Here is a 23,388-nt window from a genome sequence, read left to right as displayed (position 1 = left end):
TGGAAATGAAAAAGAAGTCCTTTGGGTTCAACCAATCCTGTGAAGTAGTCTATAAAATAAAATAAAGTGCTGTAGTCCTGCGTGTGATTGTCACAAAGTAATAGTGTCCAAATCCTATGTGTAGAAATAAAGTTGAATAAAATAAAATAGAATCCAAATTGTGTGTAAATCCTGTGTTGAAAAAATGCTGTGTTGAAAAAATTATAGAATGTCTCACAGGGAAAACAATACGTGTTTGTCCAAAACACTGAGTGGTAGCAAAAAATAAGTGATACAAAAAATGTGACAAATTCCAAAAGAATATTTATAGTGATCCAAAAAGTAGAAGTAGAAGAATTTTTAGCATTAAAGAAATATGGAAATAGGCTTACCAATCGGTCACAGACCGATTGGTAAGCCTATTTCCATATTTCTTTAATGCTAAAAACGTTATTGCACTATGTTGTTTTCTGTCTTCCTTTTAGGTTGATATTCGTCTTTTAGAAGTCCACTCTTAGAGGATTTTAGGAGTCCTCCCCCGCCAGCATCACTTTGCTGTCACACAGTCACATATTTTTTACGCTATCTTTTGAGTTTTATACATTACTTCTAATTTTTGGATCACTATAAATATTCTTTTGGAATTTGTCACATATTTTGTATCACTTATTTTTTGCTACCACTCAGTGTTTTGGACAAACACGTATTGTTTTCCCTGTGAGACATTGTATCATTTTTTTCAACACAGGATTTTTTCAACACAGGATTTACACACAATTTGGATTCTATTTTATTTTATTCAACTTTATTTCTACACATAGGATTTGGACACTATTACTTTGTGACAATCACACGCAGGACTACAGCACTTTATTTTATTTTATAGACTACTTCACAGGATTGGTTGAACCCAAAGGACTTCTTTTTCATTTCCATTTTATTTGTAACCATTCACACAGTGCGGTACCATTGTAATATAGCTTATTGTTTTTACTAATTTTAAACATTATAATCAGCTGATGTTTATCATGGATCCATGATATATATATATATATATATTTTTTTTATTTATATGTTTCTATGCTTTTATGGTTTAATGTGTTTTTATGGGTAATGTATTTTTAATCGTCCAAATATTAAATATATTTTACACTGAATTCAAAAATACTATTCATTTATATGTTTAATTGACACCTTGAGTTTTCACCCAGCACTCACACATTTGGTTTAAGTACCGAATACCTTACAGTCCAGATCAACCTGTTATATATTTTGTTTCCCCTCTGCCATCCTTTGATAGGCGCCTTAAGGGATATTCTCATATATACTAATTGCCACCCCGGTGGCTACTAGGTGCCACCACCCTTAGGCTCATAGGGGCTGAGTTGGCGCTGGTCCAAACCCAAACCTCAAAATGTCCTGGTGATTAATGAGAAAGAGGGTCACAAGAAAGAGCAGACAGCTCAGAAACCCTTCTGGCAGAAGATATTGCTAGAAGAAACAAAATGTTCCATGAGCTGGATGTCCAAACTATGCATGGGTTCAAAAGGAAAAACCTGTAAAACTCTAAGAACCAAATTTAGGTTCCAGGGAGGAGAGATTGGTTTGATTACTGGTCTAATCCTAACTAAAGCCTAAACAAAACTTTGAATGTTAGCAATTTTTTTTATGGAATAATACAGACAAATCTGAAATTTGACCTTTAAAGAGCTAGCAGATAAACCTTTATCTAAGACCTCCTGTAGAAATGGAATAATTCTAGGAAATCTAAAAGTATACAAACTAAAACCATTTTTCTGACACCAAGTAAGAAAAGCTTTCAAAAATGATATATTTTCCCTGTAACTGGTTTTCTGGCCTGAATTAAGGTTTCAATTACCTCATCAGAAAAAACCTCTCTGTCTTAAAATCAGGTGGTCAATCCCCAAGCCTTCAAGTTGAGATGCTCAAGATCTTTATTATAGAAAGGACCCAGATACAGAAGGTTGTGCCTTAGAGGAAGAGACCATGGAGGAGAACTGGACATCTGAACAAGATTTGCGAACCAAGTTCTGCGTGGCTGGAGCAATCAAAATTACTGATGATTGTTCCTGTTTGATCTGAGCTATTATCGATGACAGCAGAACTGTTGGAGGAAATATGTAAGCTAGATGAATTGACCAGGGAGCTGCTACAGCATCTACAAACTCTGCTTGAGGATCCCTGGAACTTTCAAAGTATCTGGGGAGTTTGTTGTTCGAACCAGAAGCCATCAGGTCTATCTCTGGAAGACCCCATCATTCTACAATCAGATTGGACACATCCTGATGTAAGGACCATTCCTCTGGATGAAGAGATAGACAACTCAGATAATCTGCTTCCCAATTTTTTCCCAATGTGAATAACAGATTTGCAGCTCGACTTGTAATCTTGCCCTAAGTGCTTTAATATCACAAATCTCTTGGAAAGACAGTAAATTAACCCCTCTTGAAACATTAACAGGGGATGCATAAGATATATTTTCATCATCATTTCTCAATTGTGGTATATGACCAAAACGCCTACGTAATGTACTGGATATTCAGAATTCGTACCAGATTTCCATCCGGTGTGAATTCTAAATATGATCTTATTTATTACTGGCAATGAGTTGCATTTTATCCCCAGTCTCTTGTATATTTACCTATACTACATTACTTATCCCATATACTCCATTGTTTTATCTCTCCTATGGGATAGAGGCATCTATATTATATTATTCAGAGATTTCCATATGCGCATATTTAGTAATGTCAATTTACAGATAACATGAAAACAAATAAAAATAACTACTATTACCATTAGTAATATTAATAGCAGTATTCCTATTTAGGTCACATTGCCATCACATTGATATTTTTATCAATCGTTTCGAGTATTGTGAATTTCTTAATTCTGTTATTCAAATACAAGTTTAGCTTGTATGATGATTTTTTTTTGCCTATTATATCAGTTATCATCTATCTTTTGTAATGTACAAATGTTTTAAAAATTGATCTTTTTAATGTAGAGGATGTACACAAGTTTGGGAACAGTATATTAGCTTTGCATTTATTCTTACATTTATATCAACATTTATTATGTCTATAACTGTATTTGGTTACACTCAGACCTTTATATAATTGATTTCATATTAATTATGTTGTCTTCAGCATGTTAAGTCCTATCACTTTAAGGTACTTATTCAGCAGACGCAGATTGATAATTGATGGTAATTATGTAATTCTTGGTTTTATTCTATCATTGGTTGATAGGTGTTTTAAAAGTCACTCATCACTTGTACATAGCAGCTATGATTACGGCCATGGACGAAATATGTTAGCTATCACTTGACGTGTTCAACCCTGTTCACAGTTTACCTGTGTTAATATGCACTGCAAATTCTAAATAAATGTTACGTTTTAATCACTCCCTGGCTTCTTTTTACAATGTCCCTTTAACTAATTAGCTGCCAGCGTAAAATGTATTTGCATTCAAATCATAGTAGAGACTGAAGAGCGATATTGATGTATGGTTGCACCGCTCTGTAGCATGGATCAGAAATAAAACTGCATAGATGAGCCAGTGTGCAATATGGAGCACATAAGGAAATATATATAGAAATAGTCTGACTACAAATAGCCCAGTCGAATACAGGGAACATGCTAAGAAGCACGCTTAAATTGCAAAGTGAAATAAAATACAGGGAACATTCTAGGAGCATGTACAGATAAATATGTGGTACAAAAGAAATAAAGTGTGTATTCAATAAAGGTACCCTTGTTGTCTAATAAGTCTCCCAGCACACATAGATAATAATCAATTAAAGTCCAATGTGAATGTGGTAGTGTCTGTACTAAGTAATGTCCTCTGGCTATGATGCAACATGTCAAAATGTACCTGCTAACAGCCTGTGGGCTATGTGAGTGCCAATTTTGAATAGACTTACCTGACATGCACTCACTCCACTGTGCTTACCAGCCTTAAAAATGACTGCTTCCAGTAAGTAGCCCATCCAGTGCTGGGCATATTACAGAAGAGGATTTAAGTGAGAAGTATATCAATGACCCAACAGGAGGAGGCTAAGGGACCGTCCCTGCGACACCTGTGGCAGGCTTGTGACTAACTCCTTCACGGGGAGTAATTATGTCACTGCCCCATACTCCAATTTCACCTCTGTCTCTCAGTAGCAGCTCTCTGAAGGGGAAAATGTGCCTCAATTATTCACCTACCTCCTGGTAGGCAAAGATTAGACTGGCACACCAGTGAGGTGGGAGGGATAAAATGCGCTTGGTTGGAATATATGCCTCTTCCTAGTGGCCAGGAGTTTAATCCCAAGAGTTTTGCATTTTAACTCCAATTTGAAGTACAGCAAATCCTTCTAACAAGGCTCTAAGGTTAAATTGAAGGGTATTCATGGCTATGTATAATCTGCTAATGATACTGGATGGCATTCTTTTATTTGCAGCACTGGGTCCTTTATATAAAAAAGGTGATTGACAGCATTTGTGATAAATTACCTGTAATGCGTACTTATGGTGGTACATGAGATATGCTATGAGTATTGCACTGCTGCGACTGATCCCCAGTTTTGAGACAACCAAAACCGCCATAGTGGGAGCCATGTGAGATTCTAGGGAAAGAAAATGTGTATTTGAAATTTCTTCAACAATTGAAATAGTCTCAACTTTTAATGCATTTATATAATTTGTAATCCATTAACAAATGCTTACTTACAGATTCACTTCCAGAAACAAAATCATATCACTCATTGAGGGAAGATCTTGAATTTGGAGAAAAGCAACGCTGCCACTCTTTCTTCTAGTTATGTTACAGTTGCCTTATGGGAAGCCTGGGACCACCCAATCCTCACTTTTAATGTCCCAATTCCCATGGACGCATCAACCTTGCCCACATAATCAAACTCCACTACCCATACTCAATCCCTAGATAAAGTTACTTTTGCAAACACTTGGATATGTGTTTGCAAAAGTAAGCAAACAAAACACCTACATTATATTTATTAACCCCTAATCTCCGCTCTGGACACCGCCGCCACCGACATTATATGTATTAACCCCTAATCTGCTGCCCCCAACATCGCTGACACCTACATACTATTTATTAACCACTAATCTCCCGCCCCCAATGTCGCCACAACCTACCTACATTTATTAACCCCTAATCTGCCGCCCCCAATGTCGCTGCCACTATATTAAAGTTATTAACCCCTAAACCTGTCTAACCCTAACCCCCCTAACTTAAATATAATTACAATAAATCTAAATAAAAATTACTATCATTAACTAAATTATTCCTATTTAAAACTAAATACTTATCTGTAAAATAAACCCTAAGCTAGCTACAATATAACTAATAGTTACATTGTAGGTATCTTAGGGTTTATTTTTATTTTACAGGCAAGTTTGTATTTATTTTAACTAGGTAGAATAGTTATTAAATAGTTATTAACTATTTAATAACTACCTAGCTAAAATAAATACAAAAGTACCTGTAAAATAAAACCTAACCTAAGTTACAATAACACCTAACACTACACTATAATTAAATAAATTAACTAAATTAAATACAATGACCTAAATTAAATTAAATGAGCTAAAGTACAAAAAAACAAACAAACAAACACTAAATTACAGAAAATAATAAACAAATTACAGATATTTAAACTAATTACACCTAATCTAATAGCCCCCCCCCCAAAATAAAAAAAAAACCCTAGCCTAAACTAAACTACCAATAGCCCTTAAAAGGGCCTTTTGCGGGGCATTGCCCCAAAGTAATCAGCTCTTTTACCTGTAAAAAAAAAATACAAACAACCCCCCACACAACCAACCCCCCAAATAAAATACTATAAAAAAAAAACTAAGCTCCCCATTGCCCTGAAAAGGGCATTTGGATGGGCATTGCCGTTAAAAGGGCAGTTAGCTCTATTGCAGCCCAAAGTCCCTAACCTAAAAGTAGAACCCACCGAATACATCCTTAAAAAAACCTAACACTAACCCCCTGAAGATCGATTTACCGGGAGAAGTCTTCATCCAAGCCGGGCCGAAGTCCTCAACAAAGACAGGAGAAGTCTTCATCCAAGTCGGGCGAAGTGGTCCTCCAGACGTCTTCATCCAGATGACATCTTCTATCGTCATCCATCCGGCGCGGGTCCATCTTCAAGACATCCGACGCGGAGCATCCTCTTCATCCGACGACTAAAGCTGAATGAAGGTAGCTTTAAGTGATGTCATCCAAGATGGCGTCCCTTAGATTCGGATTGGCTGATAGAATTCTATCAGCCAATCGGAATTAAAGTAGAAAAAATCCTATTGGCTGATGCAATCAGCCAATAGGATTGAAGTTCAATCCTATTGGCTGATATAATCAGCCAATAGGATTGAGCTCACATTCTATTGGCTGAACTTTTTTATCAAAAACATAAATATGGCTTACCTGATAATTTCATTTCCATCGTGGCGAGGAGAGTCCACGGCTTCATTCATTACTATTGGGAATTAAGAACCTGGTCACCAGGAGGAGGCAAAGACACCCGAGCCAAAAGCATCAATACCTCCCCCACTCCCTTCATCCCCCAGTCATTCTGCTGAGGGAACAAGGAACAGTAGGAGAAACATCAGGTTATAAATGGTGCAGAAGAGAAATTAAATTTAGGTCCGCCCACCGGAGATACGGGCGGGAGCTGTGGACTCTCCTCCCCACGATGGGAATGAAATGATCAGGTAAGCATAATTTATGTTTTCCATCTAAAGGGGAGGAGAGTCCACGGCTTCAGTCATTACTATTGGGAACAGATACCCAAGCTCTAGAGGACACTGAATGAAACCGGGAGTGTAAAAGGCGGACCCTAATCTGAGGGCACCACAGCCTGTAGAACCTTTCTCCCAAAAGCCGCTTCCGCAGAAGCAAAAACGTCAAATTTGTAAAACTTCGTAAAAGTATGTAAGGAAGAACAGGTAGCCGCCTTACAAATCTGCTCCATAGAGGCCTCATTCTTGAAGGCCCAAGATGAAGCCACCGCTCCAGTGGAATGAGCCCTGATCCTCTGAGGAGGCGTATGTCCCGCTGTCTCGTAAGCCAAATGGATCAAGCTCCTCAGCCAAAAAGTCAAATAAGTAGCAGAAGCCCTCTGACCCCTGCGCTTCCCTGAATACACAACAAAAAGAGATGTAGATTGTCTGAAGTCCTTTGTAGCCTGAAGATAGAACTTCAGGGCACGGACCACATCTAGATTATGAAGTAACCGCTCTTTTGAAGAAGGGTTAGGGCACAGAGAAGGAACAACGATTTCCTGATTGATGTTACGATTGGACACCACCTTGGGAAGAAATCCCAAGCCGGTGCGAAGTACAGCCTTATCCGAATGAAAAACCAGATAAGGTGGCCCGTGTTGCAAGGCAGCCAGTTCAGATACTCTGCGAGCCGATGCAATGGCTCAAACGGGACCTGTTGCAAAACCCTAAGGACCAAGTTCAAGCTCCAAGGGGGAGCAAACTGCCTAAAGACAGGCCTGATTCGAGACAAAGCCTGAACAAAGGATTGGATGTCAGGGAGCTCAGCGAGTCTCCTCTGTAACAAAACAGATAATGCCGAAATCTGTCCCTTTAAGAATCTAGCGGCAAGTCCCTACTCTAAACCTTCTTGAAGAAAGGACAGAATTCTGGAAACCCTCACCTTGTGCCAAGGGTATCCATGTTTCTCACACCAGGACAAGAAAGTCCTCCACACACCTTATGGTAGATATGCCGAGTGACTGGGTTCCTTGCCTGAACTAGAGTGTCAATCACACTTTCAGAAAACCCTCTCTTGGCTAGGACTATGCCGTCAGCCTCAGAGAATCGAGATTCTGATGTTGGAAAGGACTCTGTTCCAACAGATCCCTGCGACAGGGTAACCTCCACGGCGGAGAGGATGACATCCCCACCAGATCCGCAAACCACATCCTCCGCGGGCACAAAGGAGCAATCAGAATAGTCGATGCTGTCTCCTGCTTTATGCGTGCCACTATACGAGGTAGAAGTGGTAAGGGAGGAAAAATGTATGCTAGGCCGAACCCCCAAGGTGCCACTAATGCATCTATCAGTTCTGCCTGGGGGTCCCTCGACCTTGCCCCTTAATGGGGAAGTTTGAAATTGAGTCTGGATGCCATGAGATCTATCTCCGGCGTCCCCCATCTGAGACAAATCTCCGCAAACACCTTGGGTTGAAGAGACCATTCCCCCGGGTGGAATGTTCGCCTGCTGAGAAAGTCTGCTTCCCAGTTGTCTACACCCAGGATGTGAATCGCCAAAAGCGAGCAGTTGTGGGCCTCCACCCATTCTAGTATCCGAGACACCTCCCTCATTGCGAGGGAGCACCTCGTACCCCCCTGATGGTTGATGTAAGCCACCGAGGTAATGTTGTCCATCTGAAACCTTGTACCCCCCTGATGGTTGATGTAAGCCACCAAGGTAATGTTGTCCGTCTGAAACCTTATGAAGTTGAACACCCCCAGACGGGGCCACCAGCAAACGGGACTCCAGCCGAGACCATTTCCCCTGTGCCAGTCTGGCACCCCAAACAGCTTCACATCCTGACAGACTTGTCCCAGGACGGTCTCAAGAAGGATGTCCCCATGGCCAGTTGCTCCAGGCGGATCCACCAAGAGAGGGAGGTCTGAGCCCGTACATCCATGGAAATCAGCTGTGAGAGATCTGAATGATCGCCGTTCCACTGCCTCAACATGCATAACTGAAGAGGCCTGAGATGAAACCTGGCAATTGGAATGATGTCTATGCTGGAGACCATGAGCACGATCACCTCCATGCATTGGGCCACCGGGGGGCTCTCTGAGGATCGAAGGGCCAGACAAGAGGACGCAAGCTTCCTGCGTCTCTGATCCGTGAGAAAAATCTTTATGGACACCAAGTATATGATCATGCCCAGAAACTCCACCCTGGTGCTGGGTATCAGGGAGCTCTTTCCGAAGTTTATCTTCCAACCATGATATTAAAGTAACAGGAGCAGAGATCTTGAATGGTCCACTGCCTGACTGAAGGATGGCTCCTGAACCAGGATGTCGTCTAGATAGCGCACCACCGCAATGCCCCTGGATCTGGCTACAGCAAGCAGGGCCCTGAGAACCTTTGTGAAAACTCTCTGGGCCGTTACCAAACCGAAAGGAAGGGCCACAAACTGGAAGTGCTGGTCCAGAAATGCAAACCTCAGGAACTTGAAGTGGTCCCTGTGAATTGGAACATGAAGGTAGTCATCCTTCAAGTCTATTGTGGTAATGGACTGCCACTCTTGAACTAGGACCAAAATGGACCTGATTTTTTCCATTTTGAATGATGGAACAGACAAAAACTTGTTTAAACACTTCAGATCCAAAATCGGGCAGAACATGCCCTTTTTCTTTGAAACTACAAACAGATTTGAATAATACCCTAGACCCCTTTCTGCAAGGGGTACTGGTATGATAACACCTAGAGAGGAAAGATCCCTCACACATCCTAGAAAGGCTTCTTTCTTTTCCGGCCTCGATGACAGGTTTGACACGAGGAATCTGCCCCTGGGAGGGAAGGACTTGAATCCTATCCTGTAACCCTGGGAGACAACCTCCAGAACCCAGGGGTCCTAAACATCCTGCAACCAGGCTTCAGAGAATAGAAATAACCTGCCCCCTTCTTGGGCCGTAGACTTGTCGGGCTTCTTGTTCTGCTTGGACTTGTTCCAAGACTGAGCAGGCTTCCAAGTTCCCTTGGACTGATCCGCTTTTGCAGCGGGCTACTGGCGCTGGGTCTTATCCGCACGAAATGAGTGAAAAGTAGCTCCTTTCGGTTTAGCTTTCTTATCTTGGGGTAGGAAGGCACCCTTGCCTCCCGTAACCGTGGAAAGTCCAGGCCTGGACCGAACAGAATCTTTGCTTGAAAGGGCAGGGACAGCAACCTCAATTTAGAGGTCATGTCCTTCGACCAAGATTTTAGCCACAAGGCCCTGCGCGCTAAAACCAAAAACCCTGACACCTTAGCATTCAGGCGAATAATTTGCATATTGGCGTCGCAAATAAAAGAATTGGCTACCTTCAAAGCCTTAATCTTTTCCTGCACCTCTTCGAAAGAGGGTTCACCCTCAATCATTTCACTCAGAGAATCACACCAATATGACACAGCTCCAGCAACCGCGGCTACGGCCGTGTGCTGAAACATCTTTCTCAGCATGTTCTCTACTTTTTATCCATGGGCTCCTTGAATGACGAACTATCCTCTAGGGGAATAGTCGTTCGCTTAGTGAGCATGGAGATGGCCCCACCCACCCTAGGAATAGTCCCCCACAGCTCCAACTGAGCCTCCAGAACAGGGAAAAGTTTCTTAAAGGACGAGGAAGGGTAAAAGGAAGAACCTAATCGAGCCCATTTGTTCTTGATAATGTTAGCCATCTTTATAGGAACCGGGAAGGTCTGGGGTACCACCCTGTCCTCATAAACCTTATCTAGCTTAGGGATAGAAGGTTCCTCCGGAAGCTTCGGCTCCGGAACCTCTAGAGTAGCAAGCACTTGCTTTAGCAAAAAGCGCAACTTCTCCATCTTAAACCTATAACCAGGCTCCTCTGCCGGAGCTTTAGATGACACGGATTCTGACCCAGAAGGAGTCCCCTCCCACGCGTCGGAGTGGACCCCTTCATCAAACCACTCCGCAGGAGCATCCGACAAAGACAACTCCTGAGTTGGGCCGCTCTGAAAGGCCCTACGCTTGCGCTTAGCAGAACGTAGTAAGGTGTGGATCACTTTAGAAACAGCCGTCTGCAGTTGATCCGCAAAATCGGGCGGCCAACATATCTCTCCCAAAGGAGCAACATTCGGAACCCCGGGGCACTGCATGTGCATTAGGGGACTAAAGTCGGGAACGCACCTCACAGGACAGAGAACCCTCAGAGGTGGACAGCTCAGTGGTACTAGACATTCTTTTAGTCTTAGATGTATAGACCATCTCAAGGCATGTGGAACATAATTGGGCAGGCTGGTCTACCGGAACCTCACAATAAACACAGGTATGAGACTTTGTCAAAGAGGGAGTACCCTCTAACGCGTCAGAATCCTCCATAGCTTGCGCTTTTATTATAATAAAAGAGAAACTAACAGGTACATTTATTACCGCCAATTGCCAGGGCACTCACCACCTCCTATGAACCGGACTACAGAAAGCGCTTTGTCTCCTCTGTCACAGATCAGACCGGAAGTGAAGAGCTCCACCCAGTCACAGGGATGCCTTGCAGGACCGCCCCTGCCTAAAGGAGAAAACACACCAAAAAAAGGCCCGCACAAAAACTCCTGGAAAAGAACCTGATAGTTCCACACATTGCCAGAGCCTTATCCCGCACAGTGCAGCAATGACGCAATAAACACTATTATGTATAAACCCCCCCCCCGTTCAATAATCCCCCTACCAGGAATATTAACCCGTGAGTCTGTAAAGATAAAATGCGCCACACTGTGGCCCTGTCTTCTATGTTAACATTATGTATAAAATTAAACGATCTTACCAGAATCCACGCCGTGGAACAGGAACACGGCCCTTCAAGTGTGACAGGTCATAGCAGCGCTCCTGACATGGACTTGAGAGAAGAAAGCAGGCTGCGAAACTTATCAATGCTGATTACTGTAGGAGCTGTTAATATGAGTCGGGATGGTTTTGCAAAAGAGGCTCTCCCTGCATCTCCGGACTCTAACTTTCACCCAAGCCCTCATTGAGAAGCCTTATAGGGCTACTTAAAACTCCTGTCCCATTGCGAAGAGTAATACCCTCCATAAGAGACCTCCGAATCTTCGGCACCTCTCTGCCACCTCCTGTGACGAAAGGCAAAGAATGACTTGGGGATGAGGGGAGTGAGAGAGGTATTTAAGCCTTTAGCTGGGGTGTCTTTGCCTTCTCCTGGTGGCCAGGTTCTTAATTCCCAATAGTAATGAATGAAGCCGTGGATTCTCCTCGCCACGATGGAAATGAAATTATCAGGTAAGCATAATTTATGTTTTTGATAAAAAAGTTGCAGCCTCATGCGATTCAGATAATGCATAACCTCATATTGCGATTAATTGCATCATGTGATTAATTGCACAGCCCTACACCACACAATGGGACAGTAAACACATTGTGCGTTAGAGTAAAAAAGCAGCGTTAAGAGGTCCTAACACTGCTTTTTTACGCCCGCTGGTATTACGAGTCTTGAAGGTTTAGGGTCACCGCACACTTCTTTGGTTCTTAATTCCCAATAGTAATGAATGAAGCTGTGGATTCTCCTCCCCTTTAGATGGAAACAAAACACTTATTATTCTTGCCTGATAATTTAATTTACTTCTTTGCAGTTAGAGTCCACAAGAACATTCATAACCTATGGGAAAATACTAATCTTGGCCACCAGGAAGAGGCAAAGACACCCTAAACAAGGCTATAAATATCACTCCCACTTTCCCTACCCTTCAGTAGTTCAGCCAAGGATAAGGAAAAAGTAGCAGAAATACAAGGGGTACATAGGTGCAAAAAATGACTGCCGCCAATACACAAACAACGGTTGGGCAATGTCGTGGACTCTCACTGCCAAGAAGGAAATGAAATTATCACGTAAATTTTGTTTTAGTTTTCCTTCTATTGGCAATGAGAGTCCATGAGAACATTCACAACCTTTGGGAAACCCAGCTGTGGAGTTCATGAATGTTCGGGAGGGAAAAGGTAGAGAAGGCAGTCTGAAAACTAAGCACCACCACCTGTAGAACTTCCTCTCAAACAATGCCTCTGCTGAGACAAAGAAAAAACATTTGTAGAACATTGTGAAGGCAAATAACGAAGATTACAGAACAACTGTGCAGAACCTCTCATCTAAAGCCTTAGACGTGAAGGCCCAAGCCAAAGAGGTCATGATTCTCAAAGGAATGACCACTCCTGGCAACAGAAGTAGGTTAAGTCTGCCATCCAACCAAATCCTGATGTATCTCCAAATACAGAAATCATAGATCTCTAACAGAACAGGCCTATCAGCCCTTCTCTGGACTTACCTGGAGAAAACAAAACTGACCAAATCAAGGAAGGGAAACCCTTCCGACCAAGTCAAAGATGAAACCAAAAACAGACTAACAAGCCTGAATAGGGTACTAACACACTGTCAGAGAACCTCTCTGAACTAAAATCAACCATTCAATCTCCAAGCAGTCAGATGCAGAGTCTCTAGGTCTTGATAAAAGAACGGACAATATTGCACTTACTAGAAATAAAAAACAACAAGCATTCAGAGGAAGCGTGCAGTTGTTAGAACTCCTTGTCACTCACAGCAGGCTAAGATGAACTGCCTCCTTGTACTGCACCAAAGTGTCTGACAGGTTTCTCGGATACCTTGTAAGCGTGCTTGATGGCTTAGTGAGGATGAGGGTGCTTCTACTCTGTAAGTTAATTCAACAGAGTTAACTTACAGAGTTGAAGGTCCCTCATCCTCACTAAGCCATAAAGCACGCTTAAAGGGTATTCGGAAAACCTCTCAGACACTTCGGTGCAGCACAAGGAGGCAGTTCATCTTAGCCTGCTGTGAGTGACAAGGAGTTCTAACAACTGCACGCTTCCTCTGAACGCTTGTTGTTTTTATATTTCTAGTAAGTGCAATATTGTTTACGTGTACAATTCTTTGTAATAAAATCCTTCACTTGAGTTTTGCCTTGTGCGCCTTTTCTCTTCTTTTTGTGCATATGTAATCATACACCGAGCCAAGGTTAGGAATTACCAGGCTGGACAGAGGCGGCACAGAACAGGCATCTCGACGCTCCATTGTGATTTAAAGAGACAGTCATCAGAATTTCAAAAGCCAAGGCACAACCCACATAAAAGTTCTCAAGTTTGTGATTTGGATTTCTACAAAAATCATTCATATTTAGAGACATCACACCTATCACCTGTGGGCCTTAGGACAAAAGGTACTGTGACAATTTATTAAGACAATATACTTGGACAAACAATCACTATAACAGTGAGTGACCCCCACTGTTAGGGACTCTTATAAATCATATCAATGTTTCCTATTAAATTGTAATACCCACAAGGCACCCAAAAAGTGGTTCCAACATTATATGCAATATATACACAGGTATTTTCGTATTATACAGATATTTTCGTATTGTATTGAGTTACAAGTTTTTCAAATCCAATCAAATTGTAGATAATGAATATTGTGAGTATTTAACCACAGTGAAATTACACTACACAAAGTATCACAATCATTTATACCTCTTGTAATCCATTAGAATATTTTATGAGTGGAACTTTTGTTGACTCATATTAATATTAATTTTGCAAGAATACCATCTTTGCACAAATGAACACAGATCAGAATACAGCGCAATTAACATTTTCAACAGCTTCATAAAAGAACGGACCCTGAATTAGTAAATCCTAATACAAAGGCAGACGTCAAGGAAGATCCGAAGACATGCGCACTATATCCACATACCAGACCCTGCATGGCCACCAGAATAGTTGGAATTCTCTCCTACTTGATGCAAGCAACCACTCGAAGCAGAAAAACTGTATTTGGAAACAGGTAAACAAATTTAAAGTTCCATGGAACACCAAAGCATCCACTAGATCCAGTCTGAGGATCCCTGGACCTAGATCCATACCTAGGAAGCTTGGCATTGAAGCGGGAAGCCATCAAGTATATATCCGGAACACTCCACCTACGAGTTATATCCAGAAAAAACTCCTAATTCAGGGGCCATTTCTATGAGTGGAAAGTCTGCCTGTTCTGAAAATCGACTTCTCATTGCTCCACACCTAGAATATACAGAGCTGAAACTTGACACTGACTCCTCTCCTCCAACAACAGGATTAGGATTTTAGAGACCTCCTGCAACGCCAGAGGGCACCCTGCACCACCCTGTGGATTGAAGTATGCCAAAGTCATGATGTTATCAAATGAATTTGGATAAACTGAGAAAAAAACAAAATGAGGCCACGCTAAAAGCTAATTACAAAAGACTCTTAACTCAAGAACAGTGATCCGGAGGGATACTTCCTCCTGACACCAAGTCCCCTGGGCCTTTAAGGATCCACAGAACGCCACCCAGCCAGAAGGACTTGCTTCCATCAATATTACAACACAGGAGGAACTACGGAAACTCCTCCCTAAAGAAACTCTTGTCTGGGCATCCAGAAAGACACTCTGAGACAAATCAGAATGATCACCATTCCACTGTCTAAGCATATTCAAGTGAAGTATTCTCAGATGGAATTAAGCAAATGGAATAGCGTCTGATGCTGCAATCATAAGATCCACCACATCCATGCATTGTTCCACAGAAGACTGGGGACTGGACTGAAGAAAGGAACAAGCCTTCTGAAGTCTTGCTCTGCGCTGATCAGAGAGAAAAATTTGCATACTGATAGAATATATGATCATTCTTCGAAATTGTATCCTTGTAGCCGGGATGAGAAAACTCTCCTCCAGTTTAATCTTCCAACCATGAGCCCTAAGACACAAGAGTAGTCTCTGCATATGGCCCTGAGCTACACACAAGGATGGAGCCTGAACCAGAATGTCATCCAGGTACAAAGATACAAAAATCACCTGAAAAGAACCACAGCCAGTAAAGCTCCCAGTATATTAGTAAACACATTGGGATATGAAAAATGCGTCCCTTAAGACAATTGTAGACATGAGTTGACCCTCCTGAGCATGGAGAAGAATGGACCTGATCAACTCTATCTTAAAGACAGGAATCCTAACATATCTGTTGAATTCCTTCAAGTCTTTAATGGGACGGAACGTGCCATCGCTCTCTGAAACCACGTAAAGTAGAACCCTTTTCCCCTCTCAGATGGGGGAACTGGAACTATTGCTCCCATAGCAATAAGGTCACTCAAGCAACAAAGAAGAGCTGCCCTTCTTACAGGGTTCTCAGAAACTCCAGATGCTAAAAAAAGATCCCTTGGTGGACGAGATCGAAAACTAATTCTGTAACCCTGGTGGATAATGTCTAGAATCCAGAGATCTCTGAATGATTGATTCCTAGAGAAAGAATCATTCAGAAGCAGAATAGTAGTGCGCTTGGCTCGAGATAGAATCCACAGAAGGAAGACTGCATAAAACCTTCACATGGGAGACAGGAATAGGAAAAACTAAGCAAAATGTCTCAGAAGAGACTAAAGGACACCCAGGCTTCTCCCATTCTTAGTGATGATGTCTGCAATAACTAAAGGTACAGATGCGGTAACCTGCTCCACCTCATACAGCCTATATGCCAGACCCAGGGTAGATAGGACCCTGTCCAACAAGAGCTTGAACTGTTCCGTGTCAAATCCGAACAACCACCGCTCAGAGTCATCTTCCAACTCTCCCTTGGTAAGGGATGGCAGAAAAACTATATTCTTCAGATCGAACAAATTCCACTTCAAATTGTTGCTCCAAACTATCCGTTGCGGCCTCCACCACTACTCCCTGGCTACTCGCTCTAAAACAGAAATCAACCTCCCTCGGTCTAGTCCCTGATACATTTCTATCTCTCAGGGCATCCGACACAATTGCCTAGAAGCGGGCCTCAAGGTCCACGCTAAAAGGGCTCACGCCAGCTGGGATGGAGTCAGCTGCTGGTGCAATGCTGAATGCGGAGAGCGAATTGCTCTCCGTGTTCAGCGAGGTCTGGCGGACCTGATCCGCAGTGTCGGATCAGGTCCGCCAGACCTTGATAAATAGAGGCCCTAGTGTGTAATAAAAAAATGAACTTTGCTCCATTATTTATTTTCCTTGCTTTTTTGAAATTTAATTTAGAGACAGTTGTGTTTTTCTCCACTTAAAGGGACACTAAAGTCAAAATAAACTTTCAAGATTCAGAAAGATTTTGCAGTTTTTAGACACTTTCCAATTTACTTTCATTATCAAATTTTGCTTAGTATTTTTATTTTCACACTTTCTGAGGTACTAGTTTTTACTGAGCATGAGCTCAAGCTCAAAGGGTATACGTATACTAGTCTGTGATTGGCTGAGGTCTGTCACATGATGTATTATTATTTGAAATTCAAAGTAAGTGTTATTGCATTGTCTTTTTATCATGCACTTGTTAATTATGCAATTCTACAGTATTTGCTGTTCTTGTGCCGGCAAATCTCTTTAAAGTCATTTTCTTATTTTAAACCCTTATATATGTCAGTTAGTTCACACTGGGTGCTACTATTTTGGAGCTTACGTATTCTTGAATTCTGAGACAAAAGCGGTACACATTCACAGATCAGTCATATTGCTGTCTTTTTTTGACAATCTGTATTATGCACTTCAGCTTACCGTGCATAATACTGAGCAGGAGCTGTACATTTTCTGCAGTGGCTGATTAACTCTGTATTAATCCTAAAGGCTTTTTATATTTGTTATATAAAACTTTTAAACTGTGCAAAAAAACTGCAAACATGTAAAGCTTCTTTTCTCTATTATGTGAGCTAAACTGAAGTGCAAGATATATCTGTCAAAAATCTGGTAACTTTATTGATGTGTGAAAGCTCACTGTTCCTGTAACAGGATGCAACAATATGCATGTTCCAAGATGGCCGCACCCTGTATAAAAATGCATGGCTGTAAACAGAGCTGTATGTATATGAGGAAAAATAATAGGATGATGAGTAGAAACCTGTTACTGTAGTTGTACCCAACTGTTTAAAGGTACAGTCTACTTGAAAAAACATAATTTATGCTTACCTGATAAATTCCTTTCTTCTGTTGTGTGATCAGTCCACGGGTCATCATTACTTCTGGGATATAACTCCTCCCCAACAGGAAATGCAAGAGGATTCACCCAGCAGAGCTGCATATAGCTCCTCCCCTCTACGTCAGTCCCAGTCATTCGACCAAGAATCAACGAGAAAGGAGTAACCAAGGGTGAAGTGGTGACTGGAGTATAATTTAAAAGATATTTACCTGCCTTAAAACAGGGCGGGCCGTGGACTGATCACACAACAGAAGAAAGGAATTTATCAGGTAAGCATAAATTATGTTTTCTTCTGTTATGTGTGATCAGTCCACGGGTCATCATTACTTCTGGGATACCAATACCAAAGCAAAAGTACACGGATGACGGGAGGGATAGGCAGGCTCATTATACAGAAGGAACCACTGCCTGAAGAACCTTTCTCCCAAAAATAGCCTCCGAAGAAGCAAAAGTGTCAAATTTGTAAAATTTGGAAAAAGTATGAAGCGAAGACCAAGTTGCAGCCTTGCAAATCTGTTCAACAGAGGCCTCATTCTTAAAGGCCCAAGTGGAAGCCACAGCTCTAGTGGAGTGAGCTGTAATTCTTTCAGGAGGCTGCTGTCCAGCAGTCTCATAGGCTAAACGTATTATGCTACGAAGCCAAAAAGAGAGAGAGGTAGCAGAAGCTTTTTGACCTCTCCTCTGTCCAGAATAAGCGACAAACAGGGAAGAAGTTTGGCGAAAATCTTTAGTTGCCTGCAAGTAGAACTTGAGGGCACGAACTACATCCAGATTGTGTAGAAGACGTTCCTTCTTTGAAGAAGGATTTGGACACAAGGATGGAACAACAATCTCTTGATTGATATTCCTGTTAGTGACTACCTTAGGTAAGAACCCAGGTTTAGTACGCAGAACTACCTTGTCTGAGTGAAAAATCAGATAAGGAGAATCACAATGTAAAGCTGATAACTCAGAGACTCTTCGAGCCGAGGAAATAGCCATTAAAAACAGAACTTTCCAAGATAACAATTTTATATCAATGGAATGAAGGGGTTCAAACGGAACACCCTGTAAAACGTTAAGAACTAAGTTTAAACTCCATGGCGGAGCAACAGCTTTAAACACAGGCTTGATCCTAGCTAAAGCCTGACAAAAGGCCTGGACGTCTGGATTTTCTGACAGACGCCTGTGTAACAAGATGGACAGAGCTGAAATCTGTCCCTTTAATGAACTAGCTGATAAACCCTTTTCTAAACCTTCTTGTAGAAAGGACAATATCCTAGGGATCCTAACCTTACTCCAGGAGTAACGTTTGGATTCGCACCAGTATAGGTATTTACGCCATATTTTATGGTAAATCTTTCTGGTAACAGGCTTCCTAGCCTGTATCAGGGTATCAATAACCGACTCAGAAAAACCACGTTTTGATAAAATCAAGCGTTCAATTTCCAAGCAGTCAGCTTCAGAGAAGTTAGATTTTGATGTTTGAATGGACCCTGTATCAGAAGGTCCTGTCTTAGAGGTAGAGACCAAGGCGGACAGGATGACATGTCCACTAGATCTGCATACCCAGTCCTGCGTGGCCATGCAGGCGCTATTAGAATCACTGATGCTCTCTCCTGTTTGATTTTGGCAATCAATCGAGGAAGCAGCGGGAAGGGTGGAAACACATAAGCCATCCCGAAGTTCCAAGGTGCTGTCAAAGCATCTATCAGAACCGCTCCCGGATCCCTGGATCTGGACCCGTAGTGAGGAAGTTTGGCGTTCTGGCGAGACGCCATGAGATCTATCTCTGGTTTGCCCCAACGTCGAAGTATTTGGGCAAAGACCTCCGGATGAAGTTCCCACTCCCCCGGATGAAAAGTCTGGCGACTCAAAAAATCCGCCTCCCAGTTCTCCACTCCCGGGATGTGGATTGCTGACAGGTGGCAAGAGTGAGACTCTGCCCAGCGAATTATCTTTGATACTTCCATCATTGCTAGGGAGCTTCTTGTCCCTCCCTGATGGTTGATGTAAGCTACAGTCGTGATGTTGTCCGACTGAAACCTGATGAACCCCCGAGTTGTTAATTGGGGCCAAGCCAGAAGGGCATTGAGAACTGCTCTCAATTCCAGAATGTTTATTGGAAGGAGACTCTCCTCCTGATTCCATAGTCCCTGAGCCTTCAGAGAATTCCAGACAGCGCCCCAACCTAGTAGGCTGGCGTCTGTTGTTACAATTGTCCAGTCTGGCCTGCTGAATGGCATCCCCCTGGACAGGTGTGGCCGATAAAGCCACCATAGAAGAGAATTTCTGGTCTCTTGATTCAGATTCAGAGTAGGGGACAAATCTGAGTAATCCCCATTCCACTGACTTAGCATGCACAATTGCAGCGGTCTGAGGTGTAGGCGTGCAAAAGGTACTATGTCCATTGCCGCTACCATTAAGCCGATCACCTCCATGCATTGAGCTACTGACGGGTGTTGAATGGAATGAAGGACACGGCATGCATTTAGAAGCTTTGTTAACCTGTCTTCTGTCAGGTAAATCTTCATTTCTACAGAATCTATAAGAGTCCCCAAGAATGGAACTCTTGTGAGAGGAAAAAGAGAACTCTTCTTTTCGTTCACTTTCCATCCATGCGACCTTAGAAATGCCAGAACTAACTCTGTATGAGACTTGGCAGTTTGAAAGCTTGAAGCTTGTATTAGAATGTCGTCTAGATACGGAGCTACCGAAATCCCTCGCGGTCTTAGTACCGCCAGAAGGGCACCCAGAACCTTTGTGAAGATTCTTGGAGCCGTAGCCAATCCGAATGGAAGAGCTACAAACTGGTAGTGCCTGTCTAAGAAGGCAAACCTTAGGTACCGGTGATGATCTTTGTGAATCGGTATGTGAAGGTAAGCATCTTTTAAATCCACTGTGGTCATGTACTGACCCTTTTGGATCATGGGTAAGATTGTCCGAATAGTTTCCATTTTGAACGATGGAACTCTTAGGAATTTGTTTAGAATCTTTAAATCTAAGACTGGCCTGAAAGTTCCCTCTTTTTTGGGAACCACAAACAGGTTTGAGTAGAACCCTTGTCCTTGTTCCGACCGCGGAACCGGATGGATCACTCCCATTAATAACAGATCTTGTACACAGCGTAGAAACGCTTCTTTCTTTATCTGGTTTGTTGACAACCTTGACAGATGAAATCTCCCTCTTGGGGGAGATAATTTGAGGTCTAGAAGGTATCCCTGAGATATGATCTCTAGCGCCCAGGGATCCTGAACATCTCTTGCCCAGGCCTGGGCGAAGAGAGAAAGTCTGCCCCCCACTAGATCCGGTCCCGGATCGAGGGCTCTCGGTTCATGCTGTCTTTGGGGCAGCAGCAGGTTTCCTGGCCTGCTTGCCCTTGTTCCAGGACTGGTTAGGTTTCCAGCCTTGCCTGTAACGAGCAACAGCTCCCTCCTGTTTTGGTGCAGTGGAGGTTGATGCTGCTCCTGTTTTGAAATTCCGAAAGGGACGAAAATTAGACTGTCTAGCCTTAGCTTTGGCTTTGTCTTGAGGTAGGGCGTGGCCCTTACCTCCTGTAATGTCAGCGATAATTTCTTTCAAACCGGGCCCAAATAAAGACTGCCCCTTGAAAGGTATATTAAGTAATTTGGACTTAGAAGTAACATCAGCTGACCAGGATTTTAGCCACAGCGCCCTACGTGCCTGGATGGCGAATCCTGAGTTCTTAGCCGTAAGTTTGGTTAAATGTACTACGGCCTCCGAAATGAATGAATTAGCTAGTTTAAGGACTCTAAGTCTGTCCGTAATGTCGTCTAGCGTAGATGAACTAAGGTTCTCTTCCAGAGACTCAATCCAAAATGTTGCCGCAGCCGTAATCGGCGCGATACATGCAAGGGGTTGCAATATAAAACCTTGTTGAACAAACATTTTCTTAAGGTAACCCTCTAATTTTTTATCCATTGGATCTGAAAAAGCACAGCTATCCTCCACCGGGATAGTGGTACGCTTAGCTAAAGTAGAAACTGCTCCCTCCACCTTAGGGACCGTTTGCCATAAGTCCCGAGTGGTGGCGTCTATTGGAAACATCTTTCTAAATATTGGAGGGGGTGAGAACGGCACACCGGGTCTATCCCACTCCTTAGTAACAATTTCAGTTAGTCTCTTAGGTATAGGAAAAACGTCAGTACTCGCCGGTACCGCAAAGTATTTATCCAACCTACACAATTTCTCTGGTATTGCAACGGTGTTACAATCATTGAGAGCTGCTAAAACCTCCCCTAGTAATACACGGAGGTTCTCCAATTTAAATTTAAAATTTGAAATATCTGAATCCAATCTGTTTGGATCAGAACCGTCACCCACAGAATGAAGCTCTCCGTCCTCATGCTCTGCAAGCTGTGACGCAGTATCAGACATGACCCTAGTATTGTCAGCGCACTCTGTTCTCACCCCAGAGTGATCACGCTTGCCTCTTAGTTCTGGTAATTTAGACAAAACTTCAGTCATAACAGTAGCCATATCTTGTAATGTTATCTGTAATGGTCGCCCAGATGTACTAGGCGCCATAATATCACGCACCTCCCGGGCGGGAGATGCAGGTACTGCCGCGTGAGGCGAGTTAGTCGGCATAACTCTCCCCTCGCTGTTTGGTGAAATTTGTTCAAATTGTACAGATTGACTTTTATTTAAAGTAGCATCAATACAGTTAGTACATAAATTTCTATTGGGCTCCACCTTGGCATTGGAACAAATGACACAGATATCTTCCTCTGAGTCAGACATGTTTAACACACTAGCAATAAACTTGCAACTTGGTTATAATCTTTTTTAGCAAAAACGTACTGTGCCTCAAAGAGGTACTAAACGATTAAATGACAGTTGAAATAATGAACTGAAAAACAGTTATAGCATCAAACTTTAAAACAACACAACTTTTAGTAAAGGTTTTCACCATAGTCCTCTCACACATCCTATCTAGTCGTTGGGTGCAAGAGAATGACTGGGACTGACGTAGAGGGGAGGAGCTATATGCAGCTCTGCTGGGTGAATCCTCTTGCATTTCCTGTTGGGGAGGAGTTATATCCCAGAAGTAATGATGACCCGTGGACTGATCACACATAACAGAAGAAATGTTATTGTTAACAAAATAAATAATCCCTTTATTACCTATTCCCCAGTATTGCATAACCAACACTGTTATATTAATATACTTTTTAACTCTGTGATTACCTTGTGTCTATGCCTCTACAGACTGCCCCCCCCCCCCTATTTCATTGCTTTTTACAAACTTGCATTTCAGCCAATTTAGTGTTGACTCATGCATAACCCACGGGAATGAGCACAATGTTATCTATATGACACACGTGAACTAGCACTGTCTAGCTGTGAAAAGCTAATAAAAGGCCCTGAGATAAGAGGCAGCCTTCAAGGGCTTAGAAATCAGCCTATGAGCCTATCTAGGTTTAGCATTCAGCAAAGAATACCAAAAGAACAAAGCAAATTTGATGATAAAAGTAATTGGAAAGTTGTTTAAAATAGCATGCCCTATCTGAATCATGAAAAGTTTAATTTTGATTTTACTGTCCCTTCAATGCCCTTTTCATTGCTGGTATATTCTATATTTATATAATAAATTAATGGTCCATTAATTAAATAGTGTTTAGACAATCAGCGAAGCTCCCTGTCTGTTGGACACAACAGAGTTGACTTGATCAAGG

At 42.3% G+C, this 23,388-nt stretch overlaps 1 protein-coding gene across 1 annotated transcript in view; it reads right to left on the bottom strand.

Moving 5' to 3' along the window:
- Positions 1-23,388, bottom strand: part of STYXL1 (serine/threonine/tyrosine interacting like 1) — a 206,971-nt gene that overhangs the window by 13,554 nt on the left and 170,029 nt on the right. Inside the window, exon 8 of the mRNA XM_053707418.1 lies at positions 4,497-4,609. Within this exon, the coding sequence (XP_053563393.1) occupies positions 4,497-4,609 (113 nt within the window). The remainder of the gene's footprint in view (positions 1-4,496; positions 4,610-23,388) is intronic.

This window comes from Bombina bombina, chromosome 3, assembly GCF_027579735.1.
Source record: "Bombina bombina isolate aBomBom1 chromosome 3, aBomBom1.pri, whole genome shotgun sequence".
NCBI classification, from domain to species: Eukaryota; Metazoa; Chordata; class Amphibia; order Anura; family Bombinatoridae; genus Bombina; species Bombina bombina.
The sequence above is the reverse complement of the archived record's forward strand: the minus strand, read 5'-3'. Positions and strand labels throughout refer to the sequence as shown.